Source organism: Strix aluco, chromosome 5 (assembly GCF_031877795.1).
Source record: "Strix aluco isolate bStrAlu1 chromosome 5, bStrAlu1.hap1, whole genome shotgun sequence".
NCBI lineage: Eukaryota > Metazoa > Chordata > Aves > Strigiformes > Strigidae > Strix > Strix aluco.
The window spans coordinates 15,716,230-15,736,953 of record NC_133935.1 but is presented as its reverse complement, the minus strand read 5'-3'; the positions used below and the strand labels follow the sequence as shown (position 1 = coordinate 15,736,953).

At 39.1% G+C, this 20,724-nt stretch overlaps 1 protein-coding gene across 14 annotated transcripts in view; it reads left to right on the top strand.

The window, feature by feature from the left end:
* Positions 1 to 20,724, top strand: part of CACNA1C (calcium voltage-gated channel subunit alpha1 C) — a 498,259-nt gene that overhangs the window by 328,018 nt on the left and 149,517 nt on the right. For 12 of the 14 annotated variants that reach the window (XM_074826102.1, XM_074826112.1, XM_074826108.1 and 9 more), the window contains exons 8-9: positions 12,954 to 13,057; positions 20,132 to 20,304. In XM_074826102.1, coding sequence (XP_074682203.1) covers positions 12,954 to 13,057; positions 20,132 to 20,304 — 277 coding nt within the window. Of the gene's footprint in view, positions 1 to 12,953; positions 13,058 to 13,432; positions 13,537 to 20,131; positions 20,305 to 20,724 lie in introns of all 14 variants that reach the window. The other 2 variants (XM_074826113.1, XM_074826100.1) reach the window with 2 other exon arrangements.

Here is a 20,724-nt window from a genome sequence, read left to right as displayed (position 1 = left end):
AAAGTGTCCACACTTAATTTGCATAAATGATGACCTAAATCTGTTTTCCTTTTACTCATGAACAACTGCATGTGCAACTGTTATGGTTGCTTGTTGTGCTGCCTTGAAAGTAGCAGCAATGACTTGCCATTTGCCACCTGCCACAAAAACCTGCTGCTGAACATTTGTTCAGTGCAAAATAGGCAATTATTTTGTGAAATGAAGTTTTCATGAGCCCTTCAGACCTCAACTTTGGACCTCTCAGTCCTCCTCTTCTATATGGAAAGAAACTCTCCATTAAAAATAAGCTTCTTCAAGTTGGTTATGGGGAGGTGTTAATGGAGACCCTCTGCCCAGTGCTCCTGCGTGGAAAGGACCTCTTTATTAGCCCTGTTTTTCTACTGCCCTTTCTCTATTCTTTCTTCTTTTGTTCTTCCTTAGACTCTTTCCTAATTGCTGCTGTCTAATCACCACAGAGCCCTTTCTTCTCTTTAATCTTTAATCTTTTATCCTAGAGCTATAAAATTAAGAGCTAAACTACTGGGGCACTTATTTAGGATTTTGAGTGCCTCTGTTTGTGGGTGCACTTCTTGGGCCCTACTACCAGTTTTTCAAGAACTGATGACTGTTGCCTTCTGAAGCAATCATCTTCAGAGTTGTTAAGTTAAGGACCCATTTCCACTAGACAAATTCACAAATAATAGACTCTGGTTCATTATCTAGACAGTGGGAAAAAAACAGAGAGAGGAATATGCCCAAGGTCAGAACACAAGTGGTGGCTCTAGAAGTGACCATTTATAAAACTCATGTTTATTTTCAGTTTAAGTTCCAAGACAAAGGGCAATACTACTAAACCCTTACCAGTCTTACTGTGAAATAGTTTTTCCTGCCCACAAAGAGAATTGGTCCACTAATATTGGCTTTATGCATTGATTTCAGTGGGATTTCTGCCTGAGCTGGACTTGAGGACTCCGTATGATGGGTGGTCATACCATCACGAGCACGTAGTTTAGCTGTGCCCATGGCCTCCTCTAGAACTGTCTTCTTATAATTTCAATCCTCTTAACTGCACCCAAATTGCCTAAAAGCAATATTGGGCACATCTCCCTAAAGATACAAAGCGACCAGAAGTAGAAAATTAAGGGGTTTAGGACTCAATCAGAGGAACATTTATCACATAACATCCACACTGTAGATTTTTAAAGTGTGTCTAGAAGAAATCAGGCCTGGACATCGTGCTGATCTTGCCTACTTGGTGTTGCTGATAAACTCATGAGAAAAAGAAGAGCAGTCTTGTCTGCCAATAATGCAGTTGCACCTCATTCAGGCTCTTTGATAGTAGTTTCTCCAGTGAACCTCTAGTGCTTATACAATATCTGTGAGTCACTATTGTGCCTATCAGGTGGAGGTTTATTAGCTGTGTGCTATGAGTTCTAGATATTGTACATTTTATTTGAGAATTTTGGGTGTGATTTCACAACTGAAAGCTGGATCCATCATCTAAAATGTAGAATGGATTTCTAGGAATATCATAGATTGGGAACTGACTACAAAGGAAATGGATATACTGATCAAGTGCAAAAAAGGAATTGACAGTCATGCCTCCACTTATTAAAAAAGGTAGTGATTATCTACAGCTTACAGTACTGTTTTTCGTTATCTTTATTTTTAAGGACTTAATTGACTATGTAAATCAATGAACAGTATGTGCTTGTGTATTCCTGTGCATGCAGCAATCAGTGCTGTTCTGATATACTTGTGGTAGAATTTGCTATCAGTCTGCACTGAGATAAATAGAAGCAGTTATAAAACAGCAATACAGTAAAACAGGCAGAAAATCCTTTCTGGATAATCAGCCATGCAAATGTAAATACAAAATAAACAGAGACAGGAAGGGATAGCCCAGAATTCTAAGATGAAATGAAATCTTTCATTTTGGAAACCCACCATCCTAGGGGATATTTTCATGCTTGAAATCAGCACTTTATTCTTTTGGAGTGAATTTCCAAAGCCTTTAAAAGATGAAAAGGTTTTTAAATAACAGAGCAGCAGTAAGAGATGAAACTGCTGCAGCAACTATAATGAGAGAACTATCAGCCCTGTGGCTAAATAGCCTTTGGGCTTTTGGATGACTTTTTCAAAGATCAACCTTTTCCTTTTAAAGGGAAAAAAAACTATACACACTTACGTGGGAACAAGTCAACTCACTTTTGCCTCTGGAGACGTGAATTCGAATCCTGATTAAGTCATACAATTGGAAATAATTTTTGGAGGTCACTACATGGCATTTCTGCAAATTGCAAGTTCACCCAACAAGCTAACCCGTTCATGTAATCAGTCATGTGAGAGAATGGAGAGCCTTAATGGGTGCTGTAACCTGTATAGGGACCTGACCTTGGCAGAACGCTGCAGATGGATCAATGACAGGAGTCTCCTCTAAGTAGATCTACTGTTCAGGGACCAAGAAGAGTAATGTGATAAGAAGGCAAAAGTAATGTCACTATTGATGTTAGCTGTTGAATAGGGAAGAGGTAGGGAAAATGGACTGTCAGTCATCTTTATCGACAAGCAGAATGGATCAAGAACAAGGGCTGGGTATTCTGGGCTCCAGGCCATGTTTCTGGAAAATCCTGAAGACCTGCTCAGGCTGGGCCTAGCGTCTGTAAGAACTCTGCCTGGGTCAGTGTATGGCCTGTTCTTTCCTAGCTGGTCTGTATGACACAGTCAGCCTCAATGCAGACAGAGAGTGACCTGAGACACCATTGAAAAAAAAAAAAAAGAAAATTTGAGGGAATAGTTTAAAGGGAATTATTTACATCCTCAAAGTGCAGCAGTTCCAGCACGCTCTAGGATGTGAATTGCTTTATCACTTAGCAATAAATGAATTCCAATATTTCACTTTTGGGTAACATGTTCTACACTAAACTGAATTGAAATACATTTAATTATTTTTTTCTCTTTTACATATTAAACCTGGAGAAAGAAAGTGAGGTGGCAAAGCAGGAGGCTTACTGGAGCTCAGAATTTGTCTTTGATGTAAGGAATTCTCACTGTGTAACTAATGTTTTCAGTGGGAGTTCAGAATCCCTGTATGGCTAAACATGCTGCAGAGGTACGTAGCCCCCTCCAGTTTTCACAGAAAAATAGAGAAGTCCCACAAAAAAGCACAAAGAGTGTAGGTGGGATGGGAGGAGGTGTAAATGGTAGCTTCCTGTTTTCTCTCCCCTGATATAGTTGACTATAGGAATTTCCCAGTGGTACTTGCACTAACAAAATTTAATATGCTGAGATTTTGTCAACAAAATCCACTTTTCAGACAGTCGGTTTGCCATGGTAATGCATGTCCCTTTGGAACATTGCTAGTGGTAATAAATGTTGCAAGTTTGTGAAAACAAAGCCCAGTAACACTGATGTTTTCTTTAAATCAAGGGAGAGCCTAACTTTTTTTTCCTCTATTTTGAAATGAAAAGTGTGAAGTTAAATGCCAGTGGCCTTTGTCATCACTTGAAGTTGTACAGTCAACTTGTGTGAACACCATTTAAAATTACAGATTGAATTAAGACAGTACTAAACACACCCAAGCCAAGATTGCCCCCCTACCTCTCCAGCAAGCACAAACTACAGTGCCATAGATGTAGGGGATCAGTAAGCATTTTCAACAGAAATAGCTTGCAGTGGAAAAACAGTTCAGCTCAATCATTTTGCACCACAGACATTTTGACCTGCTGGAATTTGAATGCAAGTTTTAATTGTCTTCCCACTCTCAGACAGAGACCTTATATTTCCCATAATAGCTCAGTCTGTTAAAGAACAGCTGACTATAAAAACAATGTGCACCCAAACCAAAAACAGCTGAAATATGAACATAGAACTTTACCAAAGAGCAAAATAATGTTGTAAAGTCCAGTGGTTATATACTAGGAACTACAAAAAAAACCAAAGTGGAAGGATTCAGTGTCAGCATACAGTATCAGTAAACCAGGGCTAGGTGGTTTAAAGTTGTTTTTTTAAACGTGTGTTTTAGACTTTATACAATCTTTCCCGGCTGAGAAAGTGTGCATATCCTTGAAAAGGTGGCGCCGGTATTTAATGAGTGATGAAAATACGACACCGTGCTGTTACAAAGAAATAAGTTTGGCAAACTCTACTGGTAGCAATGCACTTCCTGCATACTGCATGCAACAAAAAGCAAATACAGTTTGCCTCGCGTCTTTTATGTGTTCTTCATTGAAGGGAATTCATATAACAGCAAAATGGCATTCCACTGCAATTGTATAATTTTACAGAAGGTCGAACAGCTATTTTAGATGTTTTCACTTTGTGATCAAGCAGCTGACATGGTTATAAGGCAGTGCTTATAGATCTCCACTCTAGCCTTGTTCTTGCACAGGTTGCAGCAGCATCTGCCTTTACACAGTCTCTCCAAGAAGTTCAAGCCAGTCACAGTGTATCTGATGCAGGAGTGTGTGCTCTCATGACTGTGGTTGAGCTCAGCACTTCTTTCACCTGTCTTCTCTATAGTGATATGTGGGAAGCTGGGTCAGTTCTGCAGACTTCACCCTCTTGTCAGGGAGATCAGGCAGTGTAGCAATGAACTCTAGCTATACCCAAAGTTTTTCTAAAATAAACCAGGAATTGCGGTTCACCTGGACCAGCGAAGGTGTACTTGGGTGAGAACAGCAGATTCAACGTAGTCTTTGTTAGCAAGGATGAAGAAGCAACCTCTGCAGACTTCATCTTCTCAGATCTGTCTGCCCCCTTCCCCTTCTCCCTTCTGGAGTAATCTTCCATTGCTGCAGTTTCTTTGATTCTTTCTCAAGGGTTCTCTGTTGCAATTTAATGTCTTCCCTTGAAGTTTCTGTTCTCCTCATCGAGACAGTCCTTTCTCAGTTAATGGCTCCATTTAGCTCCTGCAGAGAGTTCTGTACAAATTGCCAATATTTCTAGCTCAGAGGGGAATTTTAATTTGCTCTTTCCATCACTACAGAGCATACTGAACAATTGGGGAACCAAGGTATACACAGGAATCTTACTATTCTTCCCACTGCCCACACGTGATTAATCTTGCCTACGTTCTTCGCTTTTATCCTACAGTGACCGTATAGCAGAATAACCTGTCTGGAGCATTCTCTGTCCTGGTTCATGATCCCTATGCACTTGTCTTCATTTGGGTCTGTCTTGCCTTTCTGATGAAGACACTGGAAAAAGGTTATAGATGTCTATATGTACATATAGAATGGACATACGGAATTTGTAAAATTCCATAATTGAGGTAACACAGTAAGAAGAGCCTTAAAAGCAAGTACTTGGAGAGAACCACTGAGCTTTAAATTTGCCTTCTCCTTCAGTACTTCAAAAGAAATGAAATGTGATTGTCAAAAAAAAAAAAACCAGGAGCAACTGATCAAGTGCTGCTCCTTCTTTGAGTATCATCAGTTCAGACTGAAACTGGGTTGAACTCTCCAGTCTCTTCTTTGCATCCATCTGATAGTGCCAGCTATAAAATGTGGAGTATTTCGGAACAGTCATAAGGAGAAGCTGTGACTTGGAGTCCCTTTAAGACTATTAGAATGTTGGCTTAGAAAGAAATTCTACCCAGAATAAGAGCAAAGGCATCTTGAGTCCTTTTAAGCCATTCAGAAGCAATTTTATTCCATTGTTCCTAAATCCATGCAAGTAAGTCTAGTTTATTTTAGGGGTTTTTTGTTTGTTTGTTACAAGGTTTGGAGTTTTGTATTTTTTTACCCTCATCTCTGTCCTTTTACCTTCAGTCAGCTCTGAGACCGTAAATTCCCACCCCTTATCACCTGTCTTAAAGACTCAGGAAGGCTGAAAGAGTATTTCAGGCTGACAATATAAATTATAATACTTCTCATCTTGCATTAGAATGTCTAGACTGAAATTCTTAAACCTTTTTGTCATTTTTAGTCACTACCTACATTAAACTTTTAATTTTTCCCAGGGAATTTCGGAAAATTACTTCCTTACCATGTATTTCTCACAATCCTGTGCCCCATCCCATTCAAGCAAAGCACTTATGCATATGAATTAATTTCTGCGGGAAACAATAATATTGACCACTGACTTCAATGGAATTATTCATATGCTTTAAATTATGCACATACATGAGTACTGGATTAAAAACCAGCCGAGCAAAGACAACTAATTAGATTTTAAATATTGAATGATCTGCAAGGTGGAATCTTCATCCTTAGGATAATAAAATACTAAGTCTAAATCCAGCTTTAAGGATATGATGGGTAATAGGAAATGTGATCCTTTTCTTGCTCCTTCTGTGAATGGTGAAGTCAGATGGATACATGCTGTGTATGTGGAGACCAGCCAGGAATTTCTCAGGTAAAAATGTGCTTTTTCATGTCTTTATTGACATGATGTGCAGCAGCCTCACACCATTCAGGCTCCAAACAAATCAGCAGATTCAGGATGAGTAGGATTTCAGTGCTAAAGAAGCAATCCCTTAGTTTGCCCCACAGGCTGGAAAAAGTGCTTATGGAGCCTGACATACATAGAAAGTCAATTTTAGTACTGTGTCCCTTTTTACTGTACCTTTACTTCTGTGTCGCCTCACTGAAATCTTTCTGGGGCTTATTCCAAGCATTTATAGTTTTGTGAAAAAGTTAGAAATTGTGAATAACAATGAATAATTTCCTTGTTAAAAGCAATACTAAGAGCAGTGGGGCTTACAGTAAGTTGCAAAATGCATAATTAATATATTTATCACAAGTATTACATGAAATAAAACAGTATCACATAAGCAGTGTACTGTTTAGAGATCAGAGAAAAATGCAATGTGCAGGATTTGTTAACAGAGATAACCAACAATACTCATTTTTTGCATATTTAGAGGTTGGTTTATTTGTATCACAGTCTAAATAATCACAGTCCAATTACCTACCTACAAGCTGTTTAAGAGCATGACCACTAAAGAGACAGTTGTCAGATGTTTTATATCTCTAAGGAGAAGTTGAAAGAAAGGTGTCAAACCTTCGCATCACAAGTCCTCTGCCTGCTAGCGAGAGCTTTCAAGGTGAAGACTGCAAGTACTGCATAGCCAAGGTGTTCTTAAGCCCAAATCGACTCTGCAGTTGATAAGTTAAACAGAAGAGAATGATTAATTGAAAAAATTCTTTTTTGTTTGCAGAGCAGCCTCAAAAATCATGCTATCGCTAGTCACAATCGTTAGCTGGATGTTCTTAGGAACTACCAGCAATATCCTTTTTCTCATTTGGGATAAGTATTTTGTTCCTCAGCTATTTCTGCTGATGTAATATATCTAGTATGACGAAAGTTTCAGAAACAAAGCAAAGCTTTAACTATCATGAAAGCAGCATGAAGATATGATGGAAGCCAAAAAAATAATAGAAGTGTAGGAGTACTTTCCTTTATAGGCCACGTAGCCGTTGCCTGAGATGTAGGATTTACTACCTGTCTATAATGTGGATTTTTTTTTTTTTTTCCCTTTAATATTGTCAACACAGCTGTAGCTGTGAAGGGTGAAGTTCCATCCTATGTTTGTTTTAATTGTATTTGTACCTGAGTTCTGACTAAAACATTTGGGGGAAAACATTTTTTTCTCACAGTGCAAAACAGTGCATTATCCTATTAAAAAGGTTTCTAGTGTTGTTTAAGCAGAGTTTAAAGTTGTAGTTCCATGACCATATGTGTGAATGAAATGCATTCACCCAAACATTCATGGGAAGAGAAGGAAAGAAGGAGTGGAAAAGGAAAATTTATGTTTTAATCCAAACCTCTTTACTTTGTAGTTGATCAGTAATAAATATTGAAATCTCACATTAGTATGGCATGGCCTTTTATGTCTCACCTGAGCCGTGCTTGCCAGTAGGCTACCGTTTGATCTTTGATCTAAGCTGAGGAAATCACTTCTATGCATCTTTAAAGTTATAAAGGTGCTTAAGTTCTTCTCCTGGAAAAGATGGTTTTCAAAATGAAGGATTTAAGCAGGAATATATATTCAGCGACAACTGATACCTCTTCTTTCTGCTGTCTACTGCTTCCAGTATTCTCCAGTTTTATATCCTTACAAGAAAGACTTGGTTTCAACTAGACATCTTGCTATTGGCCATAACCATTACATTTGGCTGGATTATTTCCTGAGGCAGTGAATTCAACAGATATGTTGCATTTCTACGCAAAATTTCCAAATTTACTGCCCTTTAATTTTATTGAGTATTCTGCTCCTCTTGATTAATGTTACTCTGTGAAAGGTTATACACTTCATTATAGAATACTTGAAACACTTGACTTGTATTTAAAAAAGGCTATCATAACATTCTATAGTCATTAGAAATCAGCAATTTATTCAATAGAAGCCTAGCCCTGGTGTCCTAGTTAACTTACTTTCTGTTAAGCTGCAGCTCTCCTGTAGTGTGCACTGAACAAGACAGACTTCATTTTTTTCTTCAGCCTGCTGCTTTCCAGTGACAGCTGTCCTTCTATGATGGATTAAACTCTTCCTGTAACTTTCAGTTATTTTTGAAAGACGTTTGGCACAAACGTCAGGGTGTGAGTGTGTGAATTTTGTGTACCCCTCCCATTAAGTGACCGAAAGACCTCCACTGTGTGCTTGGTGATTCTTAGCCATTATGTTAATAGATAATATGCCTCTGACATTATCTTTGAACTATGATGCCTGTGTAATGAATGAGATACTTGCAAAATGTGCCAGACTATTATCCCTGGGGAAAAAAAAAAAAAATCCCTAAACAAGTAAAGCATGCATATCTCCTGCAGCTTTACCCGTATGTCTTCACCTATGTCTTCTGAAGAACCAGAAAACATAGGCACAAAGGCTATTTATAGAGATAAATAGACTCTTATTCCTTGGCCCCTGGCTGAAACTGCTGGTTGTAATTCTGATCAGCAAACTACAGAATTAAAAATCCTAGTGTTATTTCTAGGACATTATCTGTATCATTGAGAGAAAAGCCTTCAACTGGACGTTGAAGTGCTATAGTCATGACAGCAATTAAGGATGCTTGGCAATGAAGAGTTCTTCCCCAGTACACAAGGTCCATCAACCTCAAATTGCTGAAATACCCTCTTTTCGTCATGATGCTGAGTGGTTTCTTTGACAGTATCCAGGGAGGCAATGTAGTATCCCACTTTGCAGGTTGGAAAGCTGGAGCATAGTGAGCCAAAATGTCCCCATGGTGCCAGAGAGGATATGTACCAAATCATGAGAAGGAATCTGAGATCCTTATTTCTGAGGTCTTTGAGAGATGATGCTTTAACATTCAGAAAAGTACCAACTTTCTCATTGTTGTGAGTAGTGAGATGTGAGTGTTGAGATGTGAGCTGTGAAAGGTCAGGCAGTTTTACTCAGAAAGTGGAATTATTTCTATAAATGACAATCTGCAGATTCCCACCAATTCTGTGCTCCCAGCTGACCTAACAGTTGTCCCATACATGCTTAAGTGGACATCAGGTTGCAATCACCTTGACTGCTGTAGCTGGAATATTATAATTCAGACCTACACTGGCTGTTAGTCTTTGTTCATTGTAAATTTAGTCTTTGTAAATTTAGATGATCCACCTTTTCTGTTGAGATTCGTATGATTAATAGTAAACACCTGGGGAGAAAAAGTACACTCAGTGACCAGAGAGCTGAACCTTGTACAGGAATTTGTACTGTCCATCCTAGAGAGGTAACCTATAACTGAATCATTTTCTGTTCACTATAGACAACAGTACAAAATATATTTTGCACACCTTGTGTTCTGCACTCAGTAGTGTGCAAATGGTAACACTCCTGATCTTGTCATGACCCTCTGCAGCTTCTCCACATCAATGGCATAATTCAGAAAAAATCAGCTCTACCACCTAAGTTATGCTTGCAGTGAAAGCCTCCAGCTGCAGTCAACAGGACATGTGTATGCATACACACGTGATTAGTAGTTACATATTCGCAGAATGATGATAAGTTTCCAGGAAGCAGTTTCACGCAAACACAGGTGCAAGGTTTTTAATGATAACTGTATAGCAGCATTGTTCAGTTGAGGACAGTCCATCCTGGACTTCCATTTTTGCAGGAAGCATTTCCAGATATTTGGAAGGATACAATCCTCACCAAGAATTTAATGTTTCTTAAATGCTGATATGTTGCTCTTACTGTTTGGAGTAAGTCTATTTCCTTTTTTTTCCCCCCAACTTCTGCCAAGCAGCCTATATCCCAGCATTCTCCTGCCAATGTTTTTCAAGAACAAATAGTAAACTCAGACTATGCTGTCTCCTTATCAAGGGGTTTTTTTAACATAATTTACCAAATACCTGATGTTATATCACCATATAACGTACATTCCTGTCACCTGTGGCTCAGTCTCACAATGTATGGCATAATCTTGCCTTCTACTAAAGAAAATGAGACGTGAGAGCACCAAACATTAGGGAGTCCAGCAACAGACTCAGCTGTCTGCCAAATACTGATGGTTTCTCTACACTTGGGAAGCTATCGTTGTCTCTGACTCTCAGCCTCTCTGTTACATATATGACTGGGCAATAAAAATGGAGAAAAAGCTGATCTCCTAAGTGTTCAGCCTGAGAAGTCCCAAATTCTCTGCTGTACCAGAATGCAGGTCTATTTTTCAGGACTAATTTGTGTTGATGCTAGTTGGTACAATTGTTATGCAATTGTGCAGGCATTGGGAATAACCAAAGTACACTATACTCTACTTATATACTTTACCAGGCCACGATGGAAGCTTCTTGCCATCCTGGAAATTTCTTCATGCCAGAATAGTACAAAAGGCACCCTGACATGCACCTGAATTGTGTACACAGCACCTTGGCCTTTGCTCTTTAGGATTCACTTGTATCACAGCTTTGAGAAGTTCTACTTTTCCAGCTGACTTTCTCAGCTGACAAAAAAAAACCAAAAAACCAACTGCCAATAGATAAATATCATACAGCTGAGGCTTTTTTATCACCATCTATCATAATTAGAGGGAAGTCAAGTCATCATTGTGCCTGCACTGGTAAATTCTTATGGCAGTTTTTCAAAGTCATCCATACTCGTTTGTGTGGACTGCTTTATATAGATAGTGGTGTTCTTTGTAGAAGAGAGACGATGTTAAGCCTCATTTCTTCACTTAATCCCAACTTGGGCAGTTACATTTTGCCTGCCTGATTTCTCCACTGTGATTTCAGGTGAATATTTGCTTCGATCTTTATATACCATGGTGTTTTGTTCTCTTTAAAGCACTGATGTGTTTCACACCAGAGGTGTCTACTTTTTTGGTCATGTAGGATGAAATGTGGCTTGAAAACATAAAGAATAATAGTATTATTTACAAACTAACTGAATAATTCTATGAAAGTATTAAAAGGGAAGCTAGTAATATGCATTAGGGAATGTTAGATCTTTGGGTACTCTCTTTTGACCACCAAATGTATTAATCCTATGAGGAAGGAGCTGATGAACTGTTTTCATAGAGTCAGATTTTGAGCTTATTTTTTAATGAGTCTGCTTCAGTTCTTCTGCTGAAGGAGCCCTGAGATAGAGTTCTGGATCGGCTCATTGACAGTGGACTATTGCCAAACAAGGACTTTAGTGACTATACTTTGAAAGAAAAATTGATAATGGACTTCAATCCACAAAGAACTGATTATATTAGTGTTACTCTCCTGCCTTGTCTTACTGAAGGTCTGAAATTCCTTCCCTGAGTTGTTATGAATCTTGAGTCAGATCGCCTCCCCTGAAGTGTGTCTCTGTGCCCATGTATGGAAGAATATTTCTTCTGTGATCACAACAAATGCTTAAGTTGCAAAGGAGAGAGCGTTTTCCTGAAAGGAGAGGACAATGTATGGTAAAATTTTTAAAAGCATGGAAAACAAGGGAACCTAGGCCGCTTTATGCCTTTAGGTACTTTCAAGTCTGCAATTTACATTCATAAATCATTTTCGTGCTCCTGAAAATGTTAACCACCATCTGTTTCTTTAATGATGCTATGTTTGGCTCAGGAGATGCTTATGAAAAGTAAAGAAAAAGGGACTCTCTGATACCATCATGAAAGTGAGATTCTGTTAAGGTATCCAAAAACTTTGCATAATTTTGAAGAAGACTTCAAGATAAAAGAGTGTTTATGTACTAGATGCTTTTAGAGTATATACAATATCTTATTACGTGCTAGAGTTGCTCTACACATAACACAGGTTCTGGTGCTAAAACAGTAGTCTGCCTGCTTCTTTTGCAGATGCTTGTAGTAGTGTGAAAGCCAGACCTACATTTATGTCATTCAGCTTACAGTCTCAAATTCTCTGAGTATTCAGTTGTGTAGGAATCACATTTTGAAGGAGAGATTAATTCTTCAAGGAGAAAAAGGAAGTTTGCGAGACAGCTTTAGAAAACACTTGACCAGGTCAGAACATGGTGGGCCTTGAAAGGACCTTCCTCAAAAGCGTACAGCTACTGCCCTCACTGTGGTAAACTGTGAAGATTACCAGAGCATTTCCAGGGAAAGATCAGTATTTGCCCACAGTTACCACATGAGGTATGTGTACCTGTGCTGCACATGGGAAGTAAACATGATCTGACAACACACTGTGGCAATGCTCAGTAAAAACTAGCAATATTTTCACTGGCAGCAAAGAATCATATGTATGTGCAGTGGTTAGAAGTTTAGAAGTCTTTGGATGTACCCTTGTGGTGCTGTAAGTAAACTCCAGAAAGTGACAGTCCACAACTTTGAGCATCCAAAGGAATGCCAGTACAGCACATGGTTATATCTCAGCCTATATTAATCACTGCCTGTAAGGAAACATCTAGGAAGAAAAAAGCAATCAAAGTAGCAGTCACATCAGAAAGAACATACAGAAACACTTGCTATGATTATGTGTAAACCAACCACAGGCTCTGTTTACAAACCTTTCCATCTGTTCCTTTGCCTAATCATTTCTGCTTTCCCTCTCTGTCTTCTAACTTTCCTTCGTCTTTCCAGATGCAGGACGCTATGGGCTATGAGTTACCATGGGTGTATTTTGTCAGTCTGGTCATCTTTGGATCCTTTTTCGTTCTAAATCTGGTTCTTGGTGTGTTGAGCGGGTAAGCTGACAGTTTTGGTGTCCTTTTTCCAATGCTACAGGGCAAGACTCCATAATAAGGGTTCTTCCCTGTCACCAGGATTCTTTCAGAGGTGTTAAAAATCTGAATCCAAGGAAGCTTCATATCAGCTCTCAAATATTTTGACAAAATGTTCAAACATTGCAAATAGCAATACAGGTAACAGAAGAGGTGTTACTCTCTGACAAAGAAATTCAACCTCAGGGCATTCAAAATTGCTAATGTCAACCTGTCATAAATTTCCAGAAAACTGGCTATTGAAAATCTTACTGCTGGTGACTTGGGATCTCTTTGGCTGGAGCCTTGCAGTGCTCAGAATCTGAGCTTGTCTCACTAATTATCATTCCACTCTTCCAGGTCAATGATGCCATAGGAAGGGACTGGCCCTGGATCTATTTTGTTACACTAATCATCATAGGGTCATTTTTTGTACTTAACTTGGTTCTCGGTGTACTTAGCGGGTAAGCAGTACCAGGAAAATGTTTTATTATTGTTTATTTTTTAAAATTTGTATTTCTATTCCTACTCTCTGGTTACCAAAACAACGGGCAGTGGTGGGTTGATCTCGGGAACCATAATAGAAGGCCTAGGCTATTGCTGTGCCAGTAGCAAAATATGGCATTCCTAATGGCATGGAAGGAGTCTTTTGACTAAATCAAAGGAATACAAGATAACTCTTTGCCTGTAACATGTTCCTCTACCTAAAACCCCTACCTGTACTCTGTGGGAAGAGGACAACTCTATGCTCCCCTGTAAGCGAAACACACCACCATAGAAGAAGGGAATTATAGTAAAATTTCTGGAAGTCAGTGGAACTGAAGGAGGAATAGAGCATGAGACAAATCCCTTCACATTTGTGGGATGAGATTCCTGCCAAATTATGTCTTCTCACATGAGAAATTTTCACATTGCTTAGTATCTCTAAAGCACAGCCTAGTGGGAGACAATCTTCCCTGGAGAGTGTCTTGGGCACATTTCTTCTTCAGTAAGTCCATCTTCTCTATTGTGCAGATTACAAGCTTAACATGATGCAGAGAGAAGAGATCATTTCCCTCTGACCTTTTCTAAGGATGAACAGAGAAGCAGGATAATTCCTTCTAGTGTTTAAGTATTCCTAAGACATCTAGACATTTAGCTGTATTTCAGTTCTGCAGTGTAACCCTCACTGCAAAACATCATTTTAGTGGCTTTGATTAAAAACAATTGATATTGTCCTCAGTAGTTTAAAAGTTTTACTGCCCCTAGGGAGACACATGATTAGAGGAATCAAGCCAACAAACATTCCTCACAAGATTTTTTAAAAAAGGTCTCTTAGAATTGGGCTCTAATTCCATATTTGGGCATGACTGGGTGCCTACAGCCATTTTATGTACATGGATAAATATGGTATGAGGACTTCTATCGATCCTCTCTTTCTTTGTTACTAACATCCTGCCTCCTTTAATGAGCTCTAAATGAATTTGGTCAGAGCCTGTACCTGTTGCCTGAGTGGGCAGCCCTGAAGTCCCCTGTCTTTTAATCAAAAGAGAGAGAAAATGATCTCTGAACAGGAGAGAGGACTTGATGCCTCACAAAGATTATGGCCTCAGTACTTGTGCCTACAACATAGGAAGGGCAGTAGTAGGACCAAAGAAGAAGATCCACCATTGGCCATCCTGCAAAGAGACAGGTAATAGCAGATCTACAGGAGGTATTACTACTATCTTCATTACTCCGTTGAAGGAGACAAGCCTCTAAGACAGCTGCTGCAAAGAGAAGGGTTTCCAAGCAGTAATGGGAGCAGAAAAAGTCCCCAGTAATGAAGTGTCAGGCAATAGTCTGTGTTTGGATATCTGGAGAGTGATACTCTGGGTACAATTTTAAAATGTAAACTCCTCATTTCTCCAGGTGGATACTCTGATCAGCAGGTAAGGATGTCAGCAGTAGTGGAGGATGATGACCATCTGACAGATGGAAAGTGATCTGTTGTATCAGAGGTGGACTCAAGGACCACATAGGACAGTGGTTAAAGATTATCTAGTATCTGATTGGATAAACAGTGCCTGTGAGCCTAGCCTGAGGAGTGCACACTGTTGAAGCACTGCTGATTCAATTTACCTACACTTGGATTTGTGTCTGTACATAATTAAAAATTGAATTTCCTCTCTCTTTCATTTTTCAACTCAAGAAAGTGTTTTGGGGCCTAGATCTTCCACCTCCTGACACACTGCAGCTAGACCACCACAGTTAGTGGTAAGAGATGGCAACAGTCTGTAGAGAAAACTGAAATCAAAGATGAAGTTCACCTTGTTTAAGCTGTGAGTCACTCTTTCTGGCTGTGTTCACAGTGTTGTGACAGCTGCACTGTTTCTGCAATTTTTTTTCCAACTGGAGAAAAGTAAAAAGAGACTTAAGAATTTGCATCCATGAAAAATCATAGAAATTATGGGAGAAATGTTCCAAATTTTCTTTGGGCTAAATAAGCAGGTCTTAAACAATTAACTTTCTAAAATAGTTCTAAATTCTGCTGAGTTGCAAAGTGTCTTCACTTTGCAGATTCAGCACTTTTTTTAGAGACTTGCTATTGCTATTACTGGTCTATGTAAATGATCCACCTGTCTGTTCTATGTAGATACAAAGCAGCATTCCTGGGCATCTTTGTATATCCATTCTGGGCATCTCTGATTTCTTCCCATTTATCTATTTCAGGAACTTCACCAAACATCTTGTGTAGGCAGACTTCATCCATGACAGATTAGCTTAGTTTTTTTAATCACTTCTGAATACGTAAGTGTAATTAATTGTACTCACAAAGACACCTTGATTGCACCTGCAAAATCAAATGCTGAGTTCTGCTCTGCCGAAAGAGCATATTTGTAATTTGTTTTTCCTCAGGTATGTCATCCATTCATGGTCCTTCTGGTTAATTTACTAGTCACATGCCAAGCTAAATAGTATGACAGAGTATTCATGTGTAGAGCTATAATCCTCTTCCTGTCTTGACTGAGCACAATATAAGATTCATGTATTCCAAAGGAAATATCCAGTCAGCAGATCACATGGTAGACCTTCTCAAGCCCAGGCAAAAGGATTCCACATCATTGCTGTGAGCAGTGAGGCCCCTCTTAGTGGTCTCTTGAGATCAGAGCTGTTCACGTCTGTTATCTGTTTCAGTCAATTAGTGAGGAAAAGAAATGGCAGTGTGTGTTCAACTTTCAGACCTGCATGCCTAAGCATATAGATTCACATTTCTTTTAAATTTTGCCTAGCAGTGATCCAAATCCCAGGACACAGGCCAAACAAGCAGTTGCCTAGGGCAAATGGAGGGCAGAAGAACAGCTGTTTCTTCTGCTTTAAGAGGATCCTGGAAAACCCAGTTGGCTGCCTTTGGTGCTTTTACTGCCGAGGAAGAGGTCTGAGTGAATGGGAGGCTGGCTGTGGTTGTAGCTCCTTCTGGAGCAAGTTTTTGTGACCTTTCAGGACTTTCTCCTAGTCTTCTGCCCCCTCTTCCAACCCTTCCCATTCCTTGGTGTATTTATCAGGGTAGATTATTTGAAGCCTTGTGCTGTAAATTTAGTAGTAATCAGGAGTTTTGACCTGCTAGAATTCTGCTGTTTTGCTCACTTTCCATCACTCCTCTAAATGTGAGAAATCAGATTCAGATCAGATATAGACAAGAATTACCCGTATTCCATCATCAGGGATGGGCAAGTGAAACTTTCTTCTGGAATGGCACAGGATACAGAGCTGGGTGTTTATATTTATGATCTTGACTCTAACCTCACACAGAGAAAATATCTCTCCAGAATACTCTGCTTTTTGGTACTCCCATTGGCAGACATATCTTATACTTTTCTGGGAGCAGTAAAGGAAAGTAAAGCAAAATGAATTCTGGTAAAAACAACCAGATTCGCCAACTCTTAAACTGATGTTCTCTTGTTCATTGAAAAGAGACAGATTGCTTGGTAGTTCTGCAAGCCTTTGTCAACCTTGTCTTGACATGATAGTGCAATCTTTTTTGAGAAGGCCACCTCCAGTCTCAAGATGGCACTTCCATCAGAAAGCTTATTTGGTCCTTTGCCTCCCTGCTGAAACTGCAAACAGTGACCATTTATTGCCAACTGCGATGGTGGCAGAGGTAATATGCACGCCTGCCTGCAACAGGAACTGGACTGAGGTCACCAGCTCATTTCACACGGGATGGTAAATGACCATTGCTAGTAATTCTTGATCGTGAACTACATTTGCCTGAGTACAGGCTGGCATTCCACATGGGAGGTGGTTTGAATTGCATTAGCAATTTCCTGAGCCACCTGTTCTCAATGGTTTAATGTTAGTAGAGCATAGAAATTAAGATAATTTAAATAAGTTGTCTTTTTTGGAGAGTCATCTGAGATGTAGAGTATCATACATTGTACAAAGGAAAGAGACATGCAATTGCAGATCGTTTAGACTAGGCAATCACAGTGTTTTCAGTTGTGCCATTAAAAAGCTAGGTAACAAATTCACTCCTGTGCAGACAGTCAGTGTAAAGACATCATGCTAATAACTCATGTTGATTTAGTCAGAATTTCCCCCAGCCCCAGTCCCATTCGAGGCAGTAAGTGGGAACTGAAAAGACCCAAGTAGGCATGCAGCTTAGATGCATCTAACATAAATGATCCACTTCAGTGCACAGTAGGAATTTTGCTTTCTGTAAGCTGAGCTGTTTCATGATGTTTTCCACTTTGGTTTCTAAAACAGTCTCTTGCAAGTCATATTGATGCAAATATGAGTAGTTCTCACTTACAGTTGAGGGCTCAGTCCCTTTCAAAATTGGACCCATTTGTTCTAGATTCTAGAATATCATTTTAAGATCGAACAATTGAAATACTGGGATGTGATTTATCAAACAGCTTAATAATACTTAGCTTCATTCAGTGGGGGTTTTTTGAGTGTTAATTCATTAATTTGGATAAAGCACTATGTCAGACCTAGAGGAAAGATTTTATTGAAGCAGAAAATACAACTGCTATTGATTGAATTTTTCCAAAATTCTTTGTACAGTTTTTATTAGTATTGTTGGGGAGTTGTTTGTTTGTTTTACATTTTAAATAGCAAAATATCACTCCCAGCATGAGAAAATTTTTCATTCTTGCCATGCTTGCAATAGCTGTTTCTGCCTTGTGACTAAGTTTGGTCCCAGGGTTGACTGTGATCTACCTCAGGCTTGAGAAGCCAATAATTCTCATTTCCACCATCATTATCACAGTTTCATGGGATGGGCTGAACCCTCAGCAATGTGACAGGGGTGAAGATCACCCAGGCATTCTTTGTCACATACTTTGGCTTGAAATTTTAAGACTGGATTTTAGGAAGCATTTCTTTACAGAACGGGTTGTTAGGTGTTGGAGTGGGCTGCCCAGGGCAGTGGTGGAGTCCCATCCCTGGAAGTGTTTAAGAGTCAGGTTGATACAGTGCTGAGGGATATGGTGTAGTTGAGAATGATCAGTGTTAGGTTAATGGTTGGACTAGATGATCTTCAAGGTCTTTTCCAACCTTGATGATTCTGTGATTCTGTGAAATGAATACATCATCCTACTTTCATTCTGCTGCAGTGCTGGTTTCATGCACAGCTCATAATATTGAAAGCCTGATCCAAATCCTGTGAAGTCTATGGAAATCTTTCAGTGGGTTTTGGACCAGACGGAAAAGAAGTACTTCACCATCACTGTTAGAAACTCACCTCCACCTCAGTTGCTTGAGGACACTTCACATGGCATTCATTAACATCTTGGATAGGATTTTCATAATCCTAATGTTATCCCACCAAAGCTAGTGGTAGGTTTCCTATTTGTTTTTGCAGGAGCAAACGTAAGACAAATATTAGGTGGAGTTTTTTTAAAACATCCACTCATTGCTGACAGTCATCAGCAAGGGTAATGGATAATGCATTGGAGAGAATTACTTTACCTCTCATTTCTAGAAACAGTGGGCCATATCATCTGCTATGTGTGTCTTATGTAGTAATCTGCTTCAGCAAATATAAGACTTAACCATTAAGTACTCTGGTCCAGCACTTTTCACAATCATTAAGCTTACTTTTTAAAATACAAGTGTTAAAACCTGGTTTAGAACCACAGGAGAGTCTCTAAATAGAGGTAGGTCATCATTTCTAGAAAAAAAGTAATGCAATATAGGTGTCTCTGAAAGAGAGGAAGAAAGCACCACAACCAAAAAGAAGGCAAAACAAGCACTCAGGTGCAGAACTAAGCAACATGAAATTCCTGATCCTATACCCTCTGTTTTAAGCCTATATTTCCAGTAGTGGTCTTTCAAAATTATCAAATGTCTACCCTAGTTCACTTTCTGGCAGAATCTATTAGTTTTGTCTACCCATAATTTATCATGTTTGTCTACACAAATTGAGATTTGAAAAGTATGTTTTATGTCAGATAACAGCCCTGAATACTGAAAGTCTGCAGTAAAACATTGAGATCTGAGTTTTTAAATATATTGTCCAGTACTGTGGGTGAAATTTCCCATAATTAAATGTGTACAGAATTGTGAGTACCATTAATTACACTTACAATTAGCCTAATTTACTTGTGATTACATTTATAATCTTAAAGACAAATTGAAACCTGGCTAAAAATTAGAGCCACTATCTCACTCTCCAGATGTCAGATTATTGTCAAACAGTTCATCACTGAATTAAATTAACCATTATTCATATAGATATTTATGGATAACTGTTGGAGACTATCAAGTGGTAAATAATATTAGAAAGTGTATGGTATTGTACATAAATGTTGCATATGTGTTTTATTTGAATTGTCAATCAAATGTTGAGAATGAAAGGATGAGAAAACGGTATTCATGTTTTCCTATGCATTGGTAAGAATGTGGACACTCCAGCTGTTTTACACGTGTATCTATCAAGGATACTCCATTCATGTGTCTGTCTTGAAAGAATAGAGAAAGCTGGGTGTCCCTCAGAGGATGTGGAGACTTCCTAGTGGAAATCAATCTAACCCATTGTTTTTCAATCTCTTCCTTCCCTCCACCTGTGTCCTATCCCTCCCTCCCTCTGGCTAGGGAGTTTTCCAAAGAAAGGGAGAAGGCTAAGGCTCGGGGCGATTTCCAGAAGTTACGGGAAAAACAACAGCTAGAGGAGGATTTGAAGGGATACTTAGACTGGATAACTCAAGCAGAAGATATTGACCCAGAAAATGAAGATGAAGGCATGGATGAGGAGAAGCCTCGAAACAGTAAGCAATTTTCTTCTGTCTCTCTCTCTATCTCTCTCCCTCTGTGCTTTTAGCAAAAGAGCCTGTGCCCACCTGCTGTAGTGCTGAGATGGCTTGTAAGGAAGAACAAGTTCTTCCTGAGACTCTCACTATGTTTATACATGATTCCAGTTTAAAGCCTGTAGGAAACAGTGGGAGGGAGAAATATGTGTACAATAATTGATATTGTTCTGCAGATCCTGTTTCTGTCTGTAGTAGTGGCATGAGATCCTGATATTAAACAGAAAAAAGATCAATACTTCCTGTTAAAGTCCACTACTGAGATAAGTTTCGAAATATACCTCTGACTCCTATTCATTTATTTAATTGCAGTTTAGTGTTGCAGGCTGTTTACACATGGTTAATTACTTTGAAAGCAAAGGTTTCTAGGCAAAACAGTGC